The 23,884-nt window shown below is 35.8% G+C and overlaps 2 protein-coding genes across 2 annotated transcripts; one reads left to right on the top strand and one right to left on the bottom strand.

Moving 5' to 3' along the window:
- The first annotated feature begins 11,169 nt into the window (after positions 1-11,169).
- Positions 11,170-14,678, top strand: LOC137728672 (uncharacterized). The gene is made up of 4 exons (XM_068467400.1): positions 11,170-11,244; positions 11,719-13,031; positions 13,246-13,271; positions 13,467-14,678. The coding sequence occupies exons 2-4, from the start codon at positions 11,765-11,767 to the stop codon at positions 14,211-14,213; spliced, it is 2,040 nt and encodes a 679-aa protein (XP_068323501.1). The 5' UTR covers positions 11,170-11,244; positions 11,719-11,764; the 3' UTR covers positions 14,214-14,678.
- A 2,286-nt stretch (positions 14,679-16,964) lies between these two features.
- LOC137729716 (uncharacterized) lies at positions 16,965-18,156 on the bottom strand. Its single transcript, XM_068468724.1, has one exon. It carries the CDS (start codon positions 17,864-17,866, stop codon positions 17,183-17,185), a length of 684 nt encoding a protein of 227 aa, XP_068324825.1. The 5' UTR covers positions 17,867-18,156; the 3' UTR covers positions 16,965-17,182.
- Between the last annotated feature and the right edge of the window lie 5,728 nt (positions 18,157-23,884).

Raw genomic sequence — 23,884 nt, 5'->3', positions numbered from 1 at the left:
AGAAAATTGGTACAAATTAAAAATGGATACAAACTAAAGCTAAAAATATATGATAAAAAAATTTAGTCATAAATATAAATATACTAATTGTAACATTTTAAACATTAAATGAATATATTTAGAAATAAAAAAATATTTTATTATTAAAATAATTAATGATGTTATAATACCCAAGGACCTTGATCAAAAATTGAAAATGAATAGGATTTTAATCAATGGAGTAGCAAAAGGAAGGATGAGAACCTAATTTCTCCTCTCTTTTTTTTTAGCCAGGTTCTCTATGACCATGAGTTTATGACAACTCATTTGGCAAGTCGAATTGTACTAATTATTTCAGTCAGATAAACTAATATGGGATTAGAATTTCAGGGTCAAAGTAAGTCTGATCCGAATACAGTTACCTCAGAAGTTCGGTCCTGGACTCACCAGCTCCGACTGTGTCAGACAGAGTAGCGATGCCACTATCACGACTCTACGGGATGACCATGCTTGTTCTGTAATACACGTGATCTGATTCGAATATGGACACAATCAGATACTATAAGTCTTAGAGTTCCTACAATCTAGAATTGGTGTGCACCGCAAGTAATCACAACTCCTAAGAGGATGCAATATCTACTTCTAGAAATCCTTTAGAATTCTCTTGGCTTCAAACGAGGATTTTATCTTAAAAAAGTCTTTCTCCCACGATATAATTGCACCCATCTAGGGTTCATCTATGGTAACGCAATCTAAATACTTGAATTCTTTTGCCCACTGCTTGAGTCTAAAATCATTAACTAACTTGACCATCGGAAGCCTTTGGCCAACACACCTCATCGCCCTTGGGCTTGGTCACGGTTGTTTCATTGTACTACAGATTATTCAGATTTGTGCTCACACGGAGGTGCGCGAATTTGATTCCAACAATTGGTGCTTTCATTGAGAGTGAACTCATATTCCTCTCAACCATATCACTCCACCTTATGGAAGCTATGTTTAGAATATCATCCCATGGCAAGACACAGACCTAGGGAGCAAAGATGCCTCCTTTATGGATCAGGTTTGGGAAGATGCCCTAAAGATACATACATCAGTGAAAGATCTTAAGAAGAACATGCGAACCAAGGAACGATCCAAACTCTCCAGATTAGACAAAGTGATGAACGCTATCAAAAACATTATCGCCCGCCTTGAAGTCTTTACCACTCAGGTTCTTCTAGAGACAGCAAATCTAAATCAAGGCCTCCTGGCCAAGGAGCTTATCCCAAAGGCACACACCAGAAGATTCTCAAAGATCCCGGGTTTACTACTGCCCTACCATTCGAGGAAGAAATCCTTCCCGACAATCAACTGTGTATGAGGAAAACGAGATTACTTCAAAAGGGCGCAGAAAGGAAAGAAGATGATGCAAAGAACATATCACCTAAGAAACCTCGTCACCAGACCAAAAAACATATACTTTCCCCAATGGCACCCTTATATCAAGTTACAAATCTCTGATGCCATGGTAGATAGGGTTCTGATCGATAATGGGTTGAAAGACAATTTCCTCTTCATGGGTGTAGTTACAAATATGGGTGTCCTCGATAAAGTCAACTTCAGAATATCCACCATCCAAGCTCTTGATAGAATTCCACACAATACTGTTGGAATGATACAACTCAAAGTGCAAGAAAAATTGTCTAAATACCTAAAAGTTTTCCATGTGATTTGGCAACCCATCTCCTTACAAAGTTATCCTCGGTTGAGAATGGTTGCACACCATGGGCATTATTCCCCCAACATGTAGTACCTGCCTCACTATCTAGGAATAATAATGAATAGAAGATTGAACCAAAGAAGTAGAAGAACCGGCGTTAAGAGACAGGGCCTGGTTAGGAAAAATCGAACCTCTTGTTAACTGTTCCAGGTAACTTAAATAAACATAGCACAATACGGACTACAAGCGGTTTGATTCCCTCCATAGGATATGTAGGTAGTCCTCTCTGGAACCAATCGCAATGCCGCCATCTAAGAGAAGACAAGTCCATGGAGAACTCATTTCTTCACGCCCTACCATAAGCTAATCGTCAAAAGTGATCCCTGGTGTAATTTTTTACATTATATCATATATTTTTTTAGAAATGCACCAATGATTTGATTCACCATCCCGGAAATATGTAGGCAATCTTTTTCATATTTAATCACATCCTTTTGTCAACCAACTTTACTCTTGGTTATAAATAAAAGAAAGTTTATCTACTTTGAGTGTTTGTTTTTTTTTTTTTTTTTTAATGATGCAGGGAGTACCCTACTCTTTCCAAACAGGGCCTAAACTTTGCATGAACACAAGTCTAAAAGAGTTCAAAGTTACACTGCCAATGGAGCCTTATTTAGCCCAGCCATTACAAGAATGGTTAGTAGCTTAGGAGACTCGAACCATTACAAGAACGGTAACGATTGGTAAGCTACGGGCACTAACACATGGCGCATTGACATAGAAGTCCAATGCACCATTCAACCTCTGGAAAGTTTATACAACCAGCAAAGTTGTGGGTTATAACATTCAAACTGGGCTCTACATCATTCGAGGGAATAGTCGAAAATGGTAATCTGAAAATCATCTGAAGGTGGCTCTGAATTTTGACACCAAGTACGACTATTTCTATCCCGAACCAACATACTAAGCCAAGTATGTTCTGCAACACCGTGTGTTACCTCGGTTAGTTTGACCAACGAAGCTCTGATACGCAGAAATGCGTTGGTCAAACTAATCGAAGTAGTCTGATTGGAAACGCTTAGGTTCAAAGCTAGGGTCTAACAAAAGGATTTGAAAGGTGTTTCCGACCCACATGTTGACGATCATGTTTCCAACACTGGAAACGGATACGAGGCTAATCATTTTCCCCTAGCATCACATTGTGAAATATTAAGACCTTTGGCCCAATAACTAAGGCAGGGCACAAAACACTCAACATTTATTCGCAAATTATCTTTAGGTACAATTTGAAGGTCTTTACTCTGATAAATGCATCTCATTAAGTGCAAAAGCAAAAGTTTTCTCATGAGTTTAATGTTTAATTTCTGGTACCGGAGTAAGGTGGTATTCTGGATATCACGATAAGAATACTTTATGAATGCTAACTCTGGGAGGCAATGTTCCCCAAATCAATGTTGCCATAGGGGGGGCTTTTCTAGCTTTGTCCCAAACCCACAAACTTATCTACATTCTGGTCTACCACTTATTTCCCATATAAAGTTTGTCTACTTTAAAGAAATTTATCGAGTTTAGATTCACTCATGAAATAAGAAAATAGCAAAAAATAATCCACATTGCAAAAGAAAATGATTTGAAGATGTAGACGAGACATACCCCCTATTAGCCAGGAAAATCTCAAGAATCTTCCACAATTCATTTCTCCTTGGACATGGTATAGGATTATTTAGGGACATCGGGGTCCATATCTTTTTTGGAGATAAGCTCTTTCTGCTTTGCCTTCAAATTTGAGATCTCATCCAGTAGGTGCTGCGGAGGAGAAAAGTCTGTGTGGCAATCTCTTCGAAATCTTGTAAACGTCCCAACCTTTAGCTTGATCTTTCCGGGCGTAACCAATGAGGTATCCAAAATCGTATGCTTCCTCATTCACCTCGTTAAACAACTACTTTTGCTCAACCTAAAACATTGACATTTCCCAAGCATACCTAACGGAAAGCTATTGGAGGTCTACTATGCGCTCATTCTCTTTGTGATCCTCCTTCTTTTCTCTTTTTGTCTCTTTCACATTCATGCCCTCTATCTAACTCCCTCCCTCTTTATCGTTGTTTCCCTCTTTCAAATTTTCTTGCAAATTTAAATTAAATTCACGCAATTGGAACCAAAGTTCTAAATTGCATCAGTTTTCTAATTTAATGGCCTTGATTGCATGTTTCAGATTGGAGGATTGTTCTAGACATTGGATGATTTTTTAGGGTCAGAGTAAAGTTGATCCGAATACTGTTGTCTCAGAAGTCCGGTCATGGACTCAACAACTCTAGGCGAAGTTGGATTAAATGAAGCAACGGTGCCACTGTCATCCTGTTCTGGGGTACTACGCGAAATTCGAACGACTCTGCTGGTATGACCATGCTTGTTCTGCAAGGCATGAGATCTGATCCAGATAAGGATATAATTAGATTCCTCATAAGTCTTGGAGTTCCTACAATCTAGGAATTGGGGTGCATCGCAAGTAATCATAACTCCTAAGAAGGTGCAATATCTACTTCTAGATAATCTATCCTAAAAAAGTCCTCTATATACGGTATAAAACCCTATCTAGGGTTCATCTTTAGTAATGTAATCTTAATACTTTAATTCTCTTGCCCACTACTTGAGTCTAAAATTGGTTACTAACTTCACTATCGAAAAGTCTTTGGCCGGCATGCCTCCCACCCCCCAGTCTTAGGCTTGCTCATGGTTGTTCTCTGTTTTAAGGTTGCTTGAATTTGTGCCTTCACCATCTATGACGGTGTGCAAATTTGGTTTCAACACTATCAATTTTTGCCACTACTTTGTTGCTCTAGATTTTTGGTTTGATTCTCATGTTTGTTTGCTCGGTGACGGTGGTGTTGAGTTTTCAATTCCACTCCATTTCATCATTTTGTCTTGACCAATCGGGGGCCGTGTTGATTGGCGAAGAAAATAGCCTAATATAAACGGGCTAAAGAGAACATGAAAATCCCACGTGGATAGGAGCATAATTCAAATTTGTCAATAACAACCAGCACCAAATGGAAAAGATTAAAATGCTAAGAGAACCAACTTTCTTGCCTACTTCCTCTCCCTTTGGTTAGGGCCCTAATCCTTGAAAATCTTTGGAAATAAGAGGGATAACTCTACTTTTTTCTCTGTGAAGAAAATTTTAAGGCAGGCCTAGGGCCATTTTGGTCCTTTTATGACTCCGCCATTGGTTACTGCTGCCAGCCCGGTGAGGTAAGTAAGGTGAGGTGATTGTTTTAAAAGACACATAACAAGATATATGATGGGTGGTAAGCATACATTGCATACCTAGAGTTAATCCTGGTGCGCAAAAATGCTCTCAACAGGGGAAGGTAGTGTTGCGAAAATTAGATAACCAAAATTAGGCTCATTAAGTCTCAAATTTTTGTGCTCGCAAGTATACGAATCAAATGACAGCAAGCATATAAGCACGGATATAGTCCCACAGAGATCGAATTGATTTTGAAGTCTATCTTACTAAATTGAAACAAATTATAATTGAGAAGCTTTAATGGAAAATATTTGATATTTTGAATTAAACTGAAATAAAATAAAGCTTGGAAATAAAATGCATGTAAATCATAAATTGAAAACATAAGAAAGTAGACCTAGGGCATCCGAATTCACTGTAACCAATCCTACTTAATTCCCTTAATATGTTATGCTCAAGTAGTTCTCCAATATTGATGATCAATTTTCCCTAAATTATTCAACGGCCATGGCATCTGGTGGCATCAAAAGTATCCTTAGATGTCAACCCTCTATGGCATCTAGACGAATTTAAACAAGTGAGAACCCATTAAGCTTCATGGAAATCGTTGGAAAATCACACAAGCCCTAATTGCATGGCATCTACAAATAGGTGTTTATGGTATCAGTTGCAAGAAGCTAAACCCAAGTTAAGTATGTATGGCATCTACTCTAACTTGCATTATTAAGTCAACATAACTAAAACTTAGATGTGATCAAGCATCTAAATAAAAATTAAGTGCATTACGATTAGCAAATGATACTCAATAAAGATAAAAAGACATGATAACAACACTGCCACAAGGAAATTAAGTATTCATGATCCGGCTACATCGTATCCCTAGCAAAGAAAAGAAAACTATAAACTTCTCTTCCTCTTCCCTTCTTTGCCGCATCCCTTATATGGTTTGATATGAATTGTGTTTGGTAGCTTTCTAACTCTCCACAAGGAGAATTGATCTCCTTAATATAACCTCACGGCAAGAATTGGAAAGGTTAATAGAAAATGCCAAATAAATGACCACTAATCCTAGTTCTAATGGACTTTCAAGTCTTTAGTAAAGAAAATGAAAAATAACGGAAATAATAATAATTAATAATTAAGTTCTCTCCTAAAGTCCATTGAATAGCATTTCCATGTCCATTTGATCTCCAAAATCGTTGCAGTTTCATGCATTTGTCTTGGTGCAGTTAATTAGCCTCTTGCTCCAATGAAATTACTCTAGACATCCGAAAAGCTTGTTTTCCACTCCTTTTTTGCATAACTCCAGTATTGAATCCTTATAAATTAAAACAATATAATTAGTGCATTTAACCCATTCATATAGACAAAATCCAAAGGAAATATATGATAATAATATATGAAAATATGCACCCATCAGGTAGCTAGCATTTCTCTTTAGAAGATACTTCAATGTTTTTTAAGGAGCACTAGTATTTTTATTAAACATTTGTACTGCTTCTAATTGCAGTGTTTGTTACTAGAAATACTTTATAAAGAAGCACCTCCAAATGGACCATTAGTCAAAATAGCACTTAAAAGCCTTTATTGAATCACTTTAAAATCTTTGTATATTCAAATACCACCAAAAAAATATTTTTATTTGAATTGTCATTAGATGCTAAAAGCATCTCCAAAAGAGATCTAAATCATTAAATAGATCCCGTGAAAAACTAAACTCATCTACTTCTACTCCATCGCAAGTAAGTTGTCATCTCTATACTTTCTCTATGGTTCTTATGTCTCAATTTATTTAATAATTAATTGTAATGATTCTCTCTCTTATTTTAGGACATTGTTAGTGACTCCGCCTCAACTCTCCATGGTGGCACCTCAACAAACTCCTCTTACTCATGGTGGATCCATAAATTCCTCTGACGCAACTCCAAAAGAAGTGGCTCAAGTGATCAAGTACGTAAAGAAGATGTTCTCTTGGATTCACTAAAAAATCATGAAAGGTCTACAATATGGGAGCACTTTGATAAGATAATTGAGGGAGGTCGAGTTAAGGGTTTGTGCAAGTATTGCAACAAACCGTATATGACCAACACGGATAAAATGGTACAACTAGTATAAGAAATCACTTAGTAAGATCTAGAAGCTACGGTCCTAATAAGGAAATATTTGCCGCAAATAGGCAAAAGATCTTAACCTTTGCTAGCACAAAAGATAAGTTGGAAGCTATAGGTTTTTCTCAAGTGGAAGTTACTAAGGCTTGTGTTGAGATGATAATTAGAGACAAGTTACCGTTTTCTTTCGTCGAGGGAGATGGTGTTCGTCATTTTTGCATGCATGCATGTCTTTTGTGGAGAGTACCTAGTCGTAAGACAATAGCTAAAGATGTACTTGGATTGTTTTACTCTGAAAATGAGAAATTGAAAAGTCAATTGAAGACATTTAGGGTGTGTCTAACAACGGATACAAGGACTTCTATTCAACAAAAAAATTACATGGTTCTCACTGCTCATTTTATTGATGATAATTAGATGTTACATAAAAAGATTTTTTTGAACTCTTGTGTCATTCCAAATTATAAAGGAGAATCTATTACTCAACTTTTGAAGGAGTGTTTGGTGGAGTGGGGCATAGAGAAGGTGTTAACTATTACGGTTGACAATGTTTCTGCAAATGATTCCAGTATAAGGGATTTGGTGCACCGAATAAGTGGGTGGGGGATTCTTAATGCACTTTTGCATGATGGAAAATATTTGTACATGAGTTGTTTTGCTCATATCCTTAATTTGGTTGTGAATGATGGGATAAAGATGTTGAATACCGCTATACAAAGCATTCGTAAAGCGGTTAGGTATGTAAGATCTTCCCCTCAAAGGTTAGAGAGCTTTAAAAAGTGTGTTGAGAAAGTGAGAATAGATAGAAAATGGCTTCTGATTTTGGATGTTCCTACTAGGTGAAATTCCACATTTTTAATGTTGGAATCGGCTTTAAGAAAGGTAATCTTACTTATTGCAATTGGTTTTGTTAGACTATTTTAATTAGATGCTATGTTGCATACTTACATTACATCATGTTCTTTCTTTTTTTATTTGTATGTAAAAATGGCAAGTGAAAGTTATGTGCTATGTTGCCTCCTAGGCCGCCTAAGCGTTGAGCTTAAGGACTTGAAGAGAAGAAGTGTGTGCAAGACATGAAACCTTGAAGGTTTATTTGACTTTATGATTTTAGTTAAGTGGAATATTTCTTTAAAGTTTGGACTTTGTTATGTTTATTTTAGGTGTGGAAAACTTGAAATGCAATGTTTATTTTAAATTTGGACTTTTTGAAGACTTAAATTTTGATGTTTATTTTAAGTTTGGACTTTGGAACACTTGATTGATGATTCTAGTTGAACTTTAAATGTTTATTTTCATTGTCTTTAATTCTAGTTGGAATGCTTATGATTGTGTTGGAGATGTTAAAATTTCATATTTCAATTTTTTTTTTCATTTTTTGAAAAAAAAAAAAAAACTAAAACCAAATTGAAATCAAAATGGAAAAAACCAAACCGAAAAAAATGAACCGAACCGAACAGAACCAAACCAAAATTTCAGTTCAATTTTGGTTTTTTGCAAAAAAACCGAACTGTTTTGAACTGAACCCATCCCTACTTTTAAGGACCCGTTATTAACGATTGTTATCGTGTGACTTGATAACGACTCGATTAGTTTTTGTGTTAAACCGAAACCCGTTATTTTCGTGTCACGTGTTGTATTAACGGATCGTGTAAGAAATTGCTAGGTCTAATTTAGTCCTAAAAGCAAACAAAAAAGAGATAGAGAGATGATGTATTATTTATAGGGTAAATTGATGTTTGACCATCTGAACTATCATCCCAATTGAAATTGACCCCTAAACTATTTTTTTGGTAAATTAACCTCCTGAACTATTTAAAATCAGTCAATTAACCCTTTTCCGTTAGATTTTGGAATCAATTCCTTCAAATTCAAGGGCAAATTAGTCATTTCATCATTAATTGTTACTTGTCAGCTATAACTATCACTAAAATTTTGACACATGGACACAAAATAATTCAAAATATATAGCCTAATGAAGAAACATAAAAAACCAAACGTTTACACAACAGACTATCTCACATTGTCATTACATATTATTTTGTTTTCACATGTCATAATTACATTGTTGATTATAGTTGACAAGTAAGAATTGATGAATGAAAAAATAATTTTCCTTTGAATTTGACAAAATAGTGGATGGAATCTACCGACAAGGGATCAATTGGCTTATTTTAAATAGTTCAGGGGGTTAATTTACCAAAAAAATAAAGGAAAACTAATGAAAATGGCTTGAAAACTTTGAGTTTTAACGATAATGACAAATAGAGGGTAAAGTGAATAGTACCAGGATTGACTTTTTAGTGTAAAAATGTGATTTTTCGTTAAAGTGAACAGTACCATGAACTTTTCGTTAAAGTTTCGAAAAAGTAATTCAAAAAAGTCAATTTTAATTGAGTAATGTTATTCATACTATGTTTTTGTACTACATTTTCATACCACCTTAGGTGGCATTTGATGTGGACAGCCACATCATTTGAATTAATCAGATTTTTAAATTTTGTTCATTATTTAATAAACTAATAATTAAGAAAAACTAGTTAATTAAATGATGATCGTGGTATACGAGGAGTCTTTCTCCTTCCTTTTCTTGGGTTTTGCAAAATTTTCAAATAATGTGGCAGTCCACATCAGATACCAACTAAGTTGGTATAAAAATATGGTATAAAAACATAGTATGAATATCATTACTTATTTTAGTTAAAGTAATAATTTTAGAAGTTAAATGACAGCTTATCCTTATTTATACGATCGCTAATGTCCAATAGACAAATGGACCTCCCAATGACATGATGTGGATAAAATGTGGCCCAACCAATGATGTTTGGTGGGTGAACAAGATTCGTGGCAACCAAACTCTCCAACAAATACTAGGATACTATTAATTTGGTTTTTTATTTTATCTATTTATTTTACTTTGTTGGTCCATACCATATCTCTGCTCTGCTTGCTTCTTGGCTCCGCTCTGAAATGTCTGGAAAAACGAGCCGAGCCTCAGCCTGCCATCTTTCATTTTCAATGCTTTGTTTGCACGCGTCTTCATGCTTATCTTTTCTTTTGGACAAAGATCTTCACGCTTATCACTCACTGTGGTTTTTTTTTTGGAAGGACACTGTGGTTTGTACGCGTCTTCAACCAATAGGAACAATGCGTTTGATTTACCTACGTGTTACTCTGGTATTTACTAACAAGAATTATGTATTTTGTTTTTCTTTATACAAGTGATTGCTATCTACATTACAGAAAAAGAGATTTAAACTAGAATGTAGAGAGATAAGAACACTATCTTTACTCTTGTTAACTTACTTAAACTCAAATGGAATATCATGTTTCATAGGTAATCATGTATTGTGATTTCATTTTAGACAAAGAGAGGTTTAATTGATCCTTTATAAGGCCCACATTGAATTATTCATTAATGATGCGAATGATTAATCTTTTATATTCGCTTTTTTAATTGATCGTGTTCAAAAATTAGGCAAATCGAAAACTACTTCTTGAGGCTTCTTGATCTATGTGTTATATGAAGTGTCGTAACTTTCAAAACACGATAACACATTATGTTAAATCTTTTCCCTTAACTCTGAAATTATTTATTAATGCTTCGTGAAAGTTCATGTAAATTCGTCAATTTGCTTCAAAATTTTCCAAAATCCCCTATTTATATCTTCTAATTTAGTAAGTATCGCAAGAAGAGAAATAATTGCCAAGTTGAATGCCATTACAAGTTAACAGTTGTGTCAATTATTAAATCCAAATTAACCATAAACTCATATTTGTTGTGCGTTACAAACCCGTTTATTACATCCTACGATGTTAAAAAAACAACAAAAAATAAATGGGTCCCGTTTTATCCTAATTTCCAAATAAAATGATTCACGTACATACTTTTATGAACAGATATATGCAATATTATCAAATAATTGAACGAATAAACAAAAGAAAAAGTATGAAAAGAGAAGGAACCAATAGAAAAAGCGCAGGTGAATTGGGTCCCTCCCCCGCCGGAGCTCACATATTGTGGCTGTGGCTATATGGCTGAGCAAACACTGTCAAGCCTCGGCTTTCAGATGCTCCTTCCTCTTCCTCTCCTTCTCCTCCTCTATAAAAGCTTTTCTCTTTTGGGTTAATTGCTACCTCTCTTTCTCACTCTCTCATATCTGGCAGCCTTGGTTACCATCTTCACCTGTGGATCTTCACCTTTGGAGGTAACTTTAGCTTCAATTCTCTCTTTTAATCTCATTTTTTTTTTTTTTAACTTTTAATTTATAGATGATGAAATTATATACTTGGTTGCAATTATTGTGTGAAAAAATGCTGGAATTTTAGGTGCCTGCATTAACAAAAATTGAAAAGTGGGTGTCTTTAGCAACAAGAACAATACGCAGAAGTGTTTGTTTTTATTCTTTTCCCCCCCACAGTTATAATCTGGGAAAAAGAATGTGAATTTTCTCAGCATAAATTTGAAACCTTTATATACGTATTGGATTTTCAAGGCTTAGAATTTGATTAATTTTGATATAACGTATGAAAATATGGACTCTGATGAGTTGCAGGGGTGTCTTGGCTGTTTAGGTGATTTCTGATATGCGAATGAGATCAACTTGATATTTTCGAAATTAGGTAGAGTTTATAAGTCTACTTATCATGTCTGATCCGGTTGTGCGATCTTATCATGGTAGTGAAGGAACTAGTGAGCTAGCTTCACATCCTTATGAATCTGTCTGGATGGCTAATTGGAGGTGCACAAGTTGTAAGTCAGAAACCAAAGCATGTGGCCATGTATCGATTCGTCATGAGGAGGCCCAACAACGCAATCATGGTGTTAAGAAACACTCCTTGTTTAGAGGGTTCGGAGAAGTAACTGAACCGAAAAGAGTAAGAAATATCGATGAGGGCCTCGGTTTGACAGAGAGTTCAAAGAAAACAAGGAAGGAGATATGGGAAGGCCAGTCCTTTCCAATGTTCAATCTTCCTCCAAAGACTAGTGTGGCTCAACTGAATCAGGACAATTCTACTTTCCATGGGGGATTACTTGGTGAGAATAGCCCACCGGCAATGCCTGTCTGGATTCCTACTGATGCATGGGCTCTGGAAGCCGCCCCACCACCTCCAGAGCGACAGGTGAAATATCATAATTTTCTTGAGAACAATAGCCTAGCTGATTCCAAATCTTTTCGGGATGAATCATTGAGATCAGATTCCAAAATTGTGCCGCATCAATCTAAAGGTGAGTGGACTTCTTTGTCATCTTTCCTGTGTAGTGAAGAGGAAATTAATCTATCCAACTCCCTTGTAGCACCTCGACAACATGCCACAAACACTTGTAATCACGCAATTTCCACGTTGTTGGCCCATGAGAATAACTTCCATAACAATGTTGTCTCTCAAAGATCAGGGGGTTCATTGCCAAGGCAGAATGATATGGTTTTGTTACGGCACGACCCCTCCACAAGCAGTATGCAGCAACCGAATTATTTCGGTAAGAATTTCCTAGAAATGCAAAATCAGTCTGGTATTGGATTGCTTTCAAGCCACGCCAGCCCCACAGAGGTGACCAGGCCGGAAAAAGTATTTCACGGATCCGGATCTCTGCCAAGCCTGCAGCGTTCTGTGCATAACATAGAGACTATGAGAATATGCTCCACTGTCAACGCTGATGAAGAATTATCTAGGGGTCCTCCAATGTTTTCAAAGACAGCTCACCATTTTCAGATCACGAAAAAGACTGGTGTTAACTTGCCTGAAGTAGGTCAAATGTTTGGACAGTCAACTGTATCAACAAAATTGAAAGGAAAAGCTTTCAGTGATCTTTTTGGTTTTTCCACGGAGTATGGTCTCCCTGCTCAACCTAGATTGAAGCTGCTACCTTACAGGAGCTCTACAGATACCGATGGAGGGGAAGATGTAAGAGTTCTCAAGGCTCAAGCACTCGAATCATCATCTGAAACAGATATTATGGACATGGATGCTTTCCAGGATAACCTTCTTTCTGGTACTATTTCAGGAATCGCAACTTTGTTGAACAATATTTATACCATCTTAAATGTGCAGGCTATTTAGCTTTTACAGCATCATGCTTGGATTAACTTGTGTTTTAAAAAGTAATTATCACTAAGTTCATATAGTATAAAAATATTATAAGTTTTCAGTGTATTGTTGTTTCATCATGTCTTTCGGTTAATAATGGGTTTTGCTTCTTGTATCAGGTGTGGAGGTATCCGCATCAGATAAGGTAACTTATATAATTCTGCTTTTGGGAATATTGGTTAAGTAACATAGTTTTGGAATCAATATTTGTTCATCCAAAACACCTTTTATGTTGCGTTCCCAGGAAACTGGCTTTTAAAGGATCACACTATGTTTAACTGAATTTAATAATATACTTAGCATAGCAATAAATTGCCATTCTGATTTTTGAATTTTGCAGCATGTTGAGAGTGGCAAGAAGTCACCAAAATCTCGATCAGCCATCGCTTCAGGTAGAGAAGAGAACGGAGCTAGACTTCCATACACAAAATTACCTGACATAAATCAAGAGCTTCCTGATTCAGCAGAAGAAAGGGAGACGAGCACTTCAAGAACCCAGAGTTTGGATGTCGAACATCTCCTTTCCCATGCTGAGCATCCCACAAATTCAAAATCCAGTGCATGTCCAGAAGGATCTCAGGGACCAGAACCAAGCAGCAGGTGGGTTAAACGGCTCAAGTTGACGGCTTCTCAGCCTGTTTATGGTACAAAAAGCTCAAAAATGGGAGAAGCCTCTTCATGTGAAAAAGTCAAGAAATCTTCTAACACAACTATAAAGTGCAGTATGACTAGTTCACAACCTGCCACCGGCAGATTTCTTGGTAAAGAACAGATGGTGCCAGATCAAACTGCAATGGTATTAAGGAATCATGAGTCATCTCCCATTGACTCCACCGGGAAAGGTCGAAATATAACGCTCTCTCATCCTTGGATTCAGAGGTGGTCTAAAGTAGCATCCCAAAAGAAGTCTGAAGCAGTGGTTGCTTTTCAATCGCAATGTTTGAAGCCAACAGTAGATGAGTTTCGAAAGAAGCAGTTTCCAAGCATCGCTGCTATGGCACTCATGGGAAAGGCTATGAGTGGTTTCCATCCATGTGAGTTTGCAAACAAGGGGTCTTTTGTAGTTTGGAATACCAAGGGATTTTAAATAGACAAGTCATGCAACTCCGGAAACAAGAGTATGGTATACAAAGCATGGGAATATGATTGTCCAACTGATGGTTAGCATTTGCTTGACGAGGATAAAGAATGCATTGTCCATATTTGAGAATCCACAAAGATGGCTGATTGTGGAGTTTATAGATTATGAATGTCGCATAGGTATGTATCCAACTTGTAATGTTGGTTTCTTTTTTAGTTTTAAAAGTAGGTAAACAAAGGGATCGATTAGCGGCCCTAGTTTCTTGAGTATGGCCTCTACAATGGGGGATGAGAGTGACTGTGTCAACTTCTCTTGCTTCAATTGAGTAATTGGAAACTAATCTGCTAGTCGTGGTTCTGTTGCTTTTCCAAAATTCTGGAAGGAATGTCTCTAATGCTTAGCAACCAAACACTGAAACTACAAAGAAAATAGGTCATCTCCGTGCATATGTCATTGACAATGTTCCTTGTGATTGTCAGGCCGGCAAGAAAGATGGTACCTGAAGCTCTGGAAGAATCGTGTGTCGTGTCCCCGTTCTATGCATACCTAGACAGTTCTATTGCTTAGTTTTTACAATTTACTATAGTTTGGGGCAATTATACACTTCAATGACTTGCTTTTGCTGAATGAGTCGATTATGATTGGAGTAGACAGAGGAATCATTTATGCGGATTGCATTGATGGCTAACCGTACAGGATATGGTCCAGAGATGCTGTTTAAGCTGATGATGCAAGGGAGGTTTTGATAGAGACGAGTTCAGGACCAACCGTGCAGAGAATCACTTCCATCTTCAGTTTTTCTTGAACAAGCGGCTTCGGCTACTAAGTTCTAAGTTTTGGTAAAGAAAATGTGAAAGAGTTTTACAATCGTGTGCTGTATTGGCATTTGGTTGGTCTCCTCAATTCTTTGCTGCTTGATTCTTGGTTTGAGTCTATGAAACATACCATCAATTTTCTTTGGTTGATAGATTGCTGATCTTTTTATTCCTCTCAAATATTTGGCATTCAGAAGGATCATTTTGGTCATGTTTTTTAAAATATTACCAAACAAGTTTTTTAGTTTTCAAAAAAGCTGAAAACTATGAGCGAAAATAGTTATCAAACAGTCCCCAAAACAGTAGCTTTCAGTATTGAAATTCAGAGTTAATTTGTTTTTGAAAAATGAAAAACAAAATAGTTATTAAACGTACCTTTGTAGCTATTGAGTGGCATTGTGATTGGTTTCTCATGCTTTCTTTCGCTACCCCAATTGGAAAAACAGATCTTGAAGATCTTTTCTCAACCTGTGCAGGCCATATTGACTCCTAATTAGTTATACACACGCCACCTTTGATTGGATAAGTACTTTTGACATTGCTATGTGGCAAGAACATCCTTGAAGATCTTTTCTCTAACTCTTAGCTTGGATAGATTTTTAAGTGTACTTAGAACATAACTCAGTATATCAAGTGTCATTATACAAGTGGTTGAATATTTGAAAATGAAAATTTCAAACCACTTATATTATGATAGTTGGTATACTGGACCGTGTTTCCGACACAAAAAAAAAAAAAAGAAAACTCCCTAGCTTGTAGTTGTACCAAGCACTAATAGTAAGTCTACCAATTCTATTATATACTAGTATATGCCCACATACAAAGTGCGTAAAATTTTTTATTTTTGTTTTTTAATTGAAGGGGAGAGGAAGAAAGTGAGAGAGAAAACATGAGAGTGGGAAGAGAGAGAGGTTTAATTTTAATTTTTGTAAATTATCTAAACTATATATTAAAGAACCCCCTTTATCAACATAAAAAGAGTAAAAAGACTATTTAATCTTATATCACATCAAAAATGTTAAAAATAGTAAATAATTTTACAAAACAAAATTTTGCTCTTAATAAAATACAAGTAACATCTAGCACTCTCTTGTGAATTATGTTTAACATATTGGTAATCCAATAAGGCTATAGTTTAGTGGGGTTACCAAAAGTTAATATAGTTAGTGCTATTGAAAAGGCAAAGATTTTTTTAGTTAGTGCTTTGTATAGGTGGATGTCCCTCTTACTCTGGTTTGTGTTAGGAAGTGCTTTACAGTTCGCTCTATTTGTTTCAGTTTTATAGGAAAAACTCATTAGACTTTATGCTCCTAACTTATCCAATCCATCCCCCCCCAAAACAAGAAAATTTGGAATTGATTCATAATGATGTGTCAGAATAGAATTTGGAATACATTCTTTGCAATGATGCCATACCAAACACCTCTGGAAAATTCTCTAATTATCTGCAATTTTATTCTCTTAAAATTGGAATTACCTATTTGGTTTTGGCCTATTGGCACATGCTTGGAAGTCATGCCACTTGGACAACTTTTGGTTTTGGTAAAAATGGAGAACTAAAGCAAGAGGCGAGTTTTGATATGAGTGAGATGTATGCTTACATTATCTATTTTACTGCCCATATGTCATATTTGGTGTCTAAACTTAGATCATATTAGTTAATTTACTAGATTTAAGGTATGTCGAAGTAAGAAATGAAGGCCGACTTTTACCTCAAAATTTTGTCCAAGTTGAAGATTGGATATTTAGTTAGTGAGAGTGAAATCTCACCATTTTATATGGGAATTGGAAGGGAAAGGTTTCATTCATGACTAATCCATCTTTTACCCAAGTTCCGCCTTGGACAAAATTCGGAGGTTGACTTTTAATTCTTCCTTCAATATACCTGACCATATTGAGTTGTCGAATCCAAATCCTAGCCACGAAACATGACCAGAGAAAATTGTTGTTTTAAAAGTAATTATTGACAAAATTACTAAATCAGTGGCATAATTGCTTCTGCTAAAAACGGAGAATAATTAGAGTGAAATATGAACAGAACTACAGTAGATTTACATTGCATGCTTGATATAGCAATGTCCTAATACATATAGAAACACCCCACAATCCCCCAAAGAGAAGAAAAAAGGAAACATAAACAGAGATTCCCCATATTTCACCCTAGTTTACAGAGAACCCTTCTTGCAGTCGAAACTTCTGCTGCCTTGCAATGAACGACTCAACCTTGCTCCGAAACTCCTCGTTACTCATGCCGTCTTCAGGATACACACTCCCTGCCGGCTTCCCACCAGGCTGAACGTTTTTCTTGAACTTCTCTGTCTCCGATCGTTTCAATAAGCGCCGCGAGCTCTTGCAAACCTCGCGTTCTAAATTCTCTGACTGACTCCTTGTGAAGTTCTTGAATTGCAAAGTTTGAGGAGCTTGCTCAGAAACTATACCATCCTTAGGTGTGTTTTTTATGGCCTGGTACTCAATCACATCGCCACGAAGTTTCTGATTTTTTTCGCTGTTCTGAACAAACTCTTCATAAAGATCATCGCCCAAGCTGCCTGTGCTGGAGTCTTTAGCTGAAAATCTGCCCGACTTCGCGAAGAGAACGATAACTATTACATTTCCAATGACAAACACGAAGCGAGGACTTACCATGAAGCCGGATATGTCTTTGAAGTAAGAGCCAGAGTTCTTGACAGCATGAGGGAGTTGGACAGAAAACCTGGAAAGCAGGAGCAGAAAAGCAAGCACCTCAATCAACCGAAACAAGTTTGCGAGTTTTCGAAGCTGGCGGTATTTCAAGATTGCGTTCGCCTTCTCAGTTTTGATGTCATAAAAATTGACTGAATCCATTTTGTTAGTGAAGTTGTGTGAGAGAAATCAATGAAAAATCCGGAAAAGGGTTTCGAAGATTTTGCGTTTCTCACTCGAAAAGGATTCGGGTTTTGATAGAGGATTCGTAACCCACCATGTCCCTGACGAGAGCCAGTTGGGGCACTACTATCAGAGCAGTAGATTTTATGAGGATTTTGATCACCGGAAGCATGAAAGCAGTGGAATCAGAGTTGTTTTAGAGAGAAAGAGAGAGAGGGAGGGGAAATATAAGGTTGTGTGAGATGGGATTTTGTTGTTGTTGAACACTTAACATGGTGCAGGCTTTGTATTTATAGGCCATGGGAAGATATAACCTCTTTTTATTTTTATTTTTATGAATTCTTACGAGACTAGCCTTTTCTTTTTCTTATATTCCCATTCATTCTTTTCTTTTTCTTATATCCCCATTCATTTTTGCTTTATTTTAAATCTGCAACTGCAAGTTGAGGGTTTATCCAAGGCTCCATTATACTAAGGCCATCATCCTGCTGGATGATTTTCTGGAATATGGTACACTTGACTAGGATTTAGATATAAAAGAGCATGGACAAAAATGTTAGGAATAAATTACACAAATATTTGACAAGAATATTTTATTTTTCTTTCTTTTTCTCCAATTGATTTAACCGAATTGAACTCTCGACCTTGGCCCCTAAACCCTAAATTAAATTCTTTTTTTGCTAAGGTAAATGTTAAGTTGTTCACAATTAACATAAAGCCACTTAGTGCTATGGTTTAAAGGTATTCCTCTTTACTTGTAAATGAAAGGCCTAAAGACGAGTTTGAACAACATTATTACTAGTTTATTGTGAGGTTAAACCCTCTCCCTCTCTTTTAATGTAAATAATATCATTTATTAAAAAAACATAAGAAAATAGCATGCAGTGGAATTAGAGTTTAGTTGGTTATGCTCCCGACTTTCTAAGTTTGATTCCTCCTTCCCCTCTCCCTTGTAATACAAACAAACATGAAAATACCAACTGCATATCGGCAAAATTCTTTCTAGTGGCGGAAGATGTTCCATGTTCGTTTCTTTCTTCTCATGACATTTTTCTTGCATATCTTTTGAGTAACTTAATTGCAAAGACCTTGTTAGTATCATACTAGCACATTCTTGTAAACTTTGATTAGGTATCGTTGTGCTTTGAACTAAAAGTTACTAAAACAAAAAGTGGGAAAATAATTTGGAAAAATGTTTAGAAATTATTGGTCCTTGACTTCCACAGTCCATCTAATGGAGTTCTCCAGGTGGCAAACTCAGATACAAATCCATATCCCTGTCCTCTAGATTCCAGGCTCAATTTCTTACTCACTAAGAATGTGCCAAGTAAGACCAAACTTTCTCTTGCTTTAGTTCATTTCCTTTTTTTCTTCAAATAACTTTTTTTAATTGCCACATTACCTTTTCTTCTTTTAGTTTGGCTTTCAGTTGCTTCCGTGACCTAATTGACCCACCAAAAATAATGTCCCTCTCTTTTACTTGTGGACCACGAGGCTATGTGGCACGTTATGAATCACAATGTTGGTTGTTTTACACCTTCCTCCTCAATCGTGGCATTTACCCAAAAAGATTATCTCTTTGTAAATCACATGATATGAAATACGTTTAAGAGCAGTAAGGAAACTCTAATGAATGTGTTCTGCTGCTTAAGAAGGTGCAAAGGCGGTTTAGAGTTATACAAATAAGGAATATAGTCTTGGACTAGAAAGATCAACACACGCTAATGATAATTTTTTTTGTCAAGATTAGCTCAAGCCAACCAGTATAGAAACAAAGCTCGAAGTAATTTGGCAAATAACAATGAGTCAATTAATACAGAAAGATTAATTCACGCCAAGAGTAATTTGATCATACAGTGGAATCTATAGTCGAGTGACGTAAGCACTATTCCAAAATTGACGTAAGCACTACTACAAAATAAGGAATGTATCTTCGGGAGACTGAACATTTTTGTTAGGGTTCTACCGCATGCCAATTTTTTTTGTTTTTAATCAGTTTTTATTTTTTATAACTTAAAAAAAATAGTTATCGAACGGAGACTTAAGAATTGAAATTAATATAGAAAATTTCTCTTGTAAAAATGTTATCATTTGTTGCAAAATATTGGTTAGGATTTAGATCAAACATAGGACATCTATTACGACCCCATCAAGTTGGATATTTATTACAGTTACTTTTCTTTAAACATAGGACAATTTCATTCGAAGATTCTCCTTCAAATAGAACTAGAAAAATCTTGGGCCCCAAAACAAAGGAAAAAGAAACCCTAAAACTAAAAATCAATAGAACTATAGAAAGCACAGTGCATAGCCCGTGAACGTCACGGAATTATACGTAATTAGAGATTATGGTGGATAACGACCATATACCCCATGACTCGAAAGTAGTGTAAGCGACTTTTGTTAGGCTTTAGCAAAATAGAACTCGCATTACTTAATGATACCAATAAATCTAGTTTGTTCAAACACTTAATTGATTTAATTATCAACAAAATGTACTTTTGTTTAAAGACCAACGTTTAAAAATTTTGTTTGTTTTTTTTTTTTTTTTTTGGAACAAATTGCAAGCAAGCAACAGATTATAATTGTTAATACTTGATTTTATTACATGATATTCCATTCTACGGAGAGAGAGAAAATTTGAATTTATAATGTAGTTGGTTAAAGAGATGGATTCTAATCATTAAGAGAATCTGTCACTTACTAATAGCACACAATTTTAAGAGCAAAGAAATGCTAAAGAATAAAATATTATTTACAGGGGCTTAATACAATTTAATTTGTCCATACATTTGTTAACTTTCTCTAACAATTAAGGACGCAGTGTGTGTGTGTGTGTGTGTGTTTCGCTACTCAACGATTAAAAAATAATCAGGGGGCGGTGAGATCTTTCCCTTGTGGTGTCATTGCGGGTTTAAGGGAATTCATAGGCGTGTTTGTTGTCGTTTGTCTTTGCATGTACTTAACTGATAGTATTGTGTTTACCTTATGTGCGTGGAGGGTGTTGAATCCAACCGTTAAGGTTTAGGCCTTGTAAGCTTATCTAAATTGTTAGTTAGGTATGGATTTTTTGTGGTCGAAGAATTGTACTTCTGAGGAGTTTGTTATGTACTGATTTGGTAAAGGATTATAGGGATCTTTTCCTGATGATGCATAGTAGGGCTTCTTTGTCAAAGTACTGTTGTCATTTGCAAGTTCATTAGAAGTAATGCACGATTTTGTTCTTATAAGCATTATCTTTTATTAGGTTAGACGTGAGTGAAATTTTGTATTATCTTTGTGTTCTGCATTTGTAATCTTGAAATTGTATTCCATGTCGATGATGTTCCTCGGTTTATTTATTAATGAAATTCTTATGTTTCAAAAAGTCATGGTCCATGTGAATAAGACCCAATCGTCGCAAATCATCATGTACCAACCATTGGGTTGCTTTTAATCAGTTTTGTCCTTAGTTATCAAAAATCACCACGTGTAGTGCTTGCCTTTAAATTTCAGCACGTATCCGGCCCGTGGTTGATGTTTTTGATGTTTTTTTATTTATTTATTTTTGTTAGCGCCTTGATAATATTTGTGGATATTAAAATTATTTACTTCCCCCGCGCGCGCCACAGCTAAGTGGTTTTAAAATTTTCCCAATTGAAAGATAAAGTCGTGAAAATTGAAAGCCGTAAATCTCCATCATTTCCTTATTCACCTTCAATCCCCTTGTTTCTCCATCTCCCGTCTCTTTTACTCAAAGCCCAGACCTTAATTAGAGCTTTTTCTGTTTGGAGTTTGAGCAATTATTTAAGTACATCAGAATTTGACTTGCATTACTTGTTTTTTTTGGAATTTTGATTGCAGGTTATAGTAGTTAATGGGAAGTTTTCAGGCCCTCTTATCAATACTACTACAAACAACAATATTGTTGTTAATGTACATAATGAATTGAACGAGAATCTCCTAATAACTTGGTAAGCCTTTTGTATAAATATATCATTGTATTTCACGAATGAGGCTTTTGTATAAATGTCTTATGGTTAGTAGTGTTAGATATCATGTTATGAGAACAACACATTCGAGGTGTGGGAACTGCAGATAATTGAGATACTTTTTTTTTGACCCCGTCTCTTGTAATAACATTTAACTGTCACCAAATTTAATTGTATTGCATCTTTATGTAAACTTAAACTAGTGTTCTTTTCTTTTGTAGTTGAATGGCACAAACTTTGAGAACACTGACTTGTGCCTGAGGATTTTGTTGAGTATGATGAGAAGGGAGAGTACCCGGTTATGATTTCTAATCTTCAGGCTGCTTTTGTGGGGAGGTCTTAGATTTTTTGCCACATGAAATGCATATGGTATATAAAAGTTGGTATGAGAAGCTAATTGTTCGTTTGTGAATAAGATAGACTATTTCTTGTGCTGTGAACAGAGAAACCTATGTAATTAATAGACAATGGATGTTCTAGAAAAGTTTAGAATTCATCTTGTGTACGTTATTCGATTTTGTATATCTATTCACTTTTCCTAGTGAAGAGTACAAGACTTTTTTTCCTTTTGATACATATGCTTATGTTTATGCAGATAGAGAAAGCCAAGAACTGCTGAGGCTCAAGTATTATGGTCAGTATTTAACTCTCAAAGTTTTTTCGTTGGAGGTGTTCGAAGAAACGTGAAGTCTTCAACTAACAATGTCCTTGTTATTGGAGCTTGGTTTTGTTGTCAGCTTTAGTGTAATGTACTACTTGTAATATTTGAATTTGTGATTTTTTTTTTTTTTTTTTTTTGTCAAATAATGTGGTGGGCTATGAGTGGTGTGAGAAGGAGTGAGACACAAAATGAGAACGGTGAACCTAACGAAATCAAGGGAATGGGATAGAATCATAGATGATGATTTTTGTCTCTTGACCCGTCGGGACATGCGGTCTAGTCCGGACACAGAAGAATTTCTCCTTTATTGGGTGCGGTTTTAACTTCAGACGGGCTAGATCTATGGGCTCCATTTTCTTTATAGGTTACATTATTCAATCCTCTGCGTGTCGAGTGTGTGTGTTTGTGTAATTGTGTGTGTGTGTGTGGGAAGAGAGAGAGAGAGAGAGAGAGAGAGAGATGCCTTTCGAATCTTAAAAAATAATGCCTAGTCCTGTTGGAAAAATTGGTCCTCCTATCCAATCCATACCACAATATATAATGTTGGAATCAGTTGCTGATTCAATTAGAAGCTTTTGTTGTTAGTGGTAATGCCACTTTCCTTTCTGGTAAAGACTTTGGAGAAGAGATAAGGTTGCAACAAACAAAAGCCACTCAGTTTAATTAATTATTGTTAAATAAAAAACAAAGCCCCTTTATTAGGGTTAATGGAACGCTAAATCTTCTTTTCAAATTGTTAATTTCTTACATGTTTCTTTATCATTTTAATCAGCTGAGATCCGATTGCCTGGAATTTAACTGATTGGCTAATTTATAAATACCGTGAAATAGTTGACTCGAAAAAGTACATGTTGTTTTGTTGAAATTGTCTTAACATGTAATGTTATTAGACTATCAATTCACTCACATATTTATACATAACTAGGAATTTATAATGACTCATAACATAACATTGAGTATAAAGTTATCCAAAATGGTCCATGAAATTGGCAAAATTTCACACTTTGGTTCCTAAGATATAAAATCGATGGAAGCAGTTTTTGAGATTGTTCTTCAATTTAATGGAAATTTTTCACAGAATGACCAAAATGATTGACGGTGAACAATTTCAGGAATCACTTATATCGATTTTAAATCTCAGGAACGAAAGTGAGGAGTTATGACAATCTCAATGACTATCTTAGCTGAAAAGTAATCCATAATTTATGGAACAAAGGTACAGTTATCCGTAATTCAGAAACCAATGCTGAATATGTTTTCTAACATCAAAATCAGTTGGAAAGAAAAAGTTCTCATGAATTTTTATTTGAAAAGCTAAAGGCCACACAATTCTTCTCCCGCCTTGATTGAGCATTTCATATTTGC

Source organism: Pyrus communis, chromosome 3 (assembly GCF_963583255.1).
Source record: "Pyrus communis chromosome 3, drPyrComm1.1, whole genome shotgun sequence".
In the NCBI taxonomy this organism is placed as follows: domain Eukaryota; kingdom Viridiplantae; phylum Streptophyta; class Magnoliopsida; order Rosales; family Rosaceae; genus Pyrus; species Pyrus communis.
This window is presented reverse-complemented; position numbering and strand designations above follow the sequence as displayed.

Bases quoted from the DNA above. Each gene is read 5' to 3' on its own strand.
- LOC137728672 (XM_068467400.1), top strand. From the start codon at position 11,765: ATGGCTAATTGGAGGTGCACAAGTTGTAAGTCAGAAACCAAAGCATGT. The intron at 13,032-13,245 runs GTACTATTTCAG...TTCTTGTATCAG, and splicing joins CCAGGATAACCTTCTTTCTG to GTGTGGAGGTATCCGCATCA. The intron at 13,272-13,466 runs GTAACTTATATA...TGAATTTTGCAG, and splicing joins AGGTATCCGCATCAGATAAG to CATGTTGAGAGTGGCAAGAA.
- LOC137729716 (XM_068468724.1), bottom strand. From the start codon at position 17,866: ATGGATTCAGTCAATTTTTATGACATCAAAACTGAGAAGGCGAACGCA.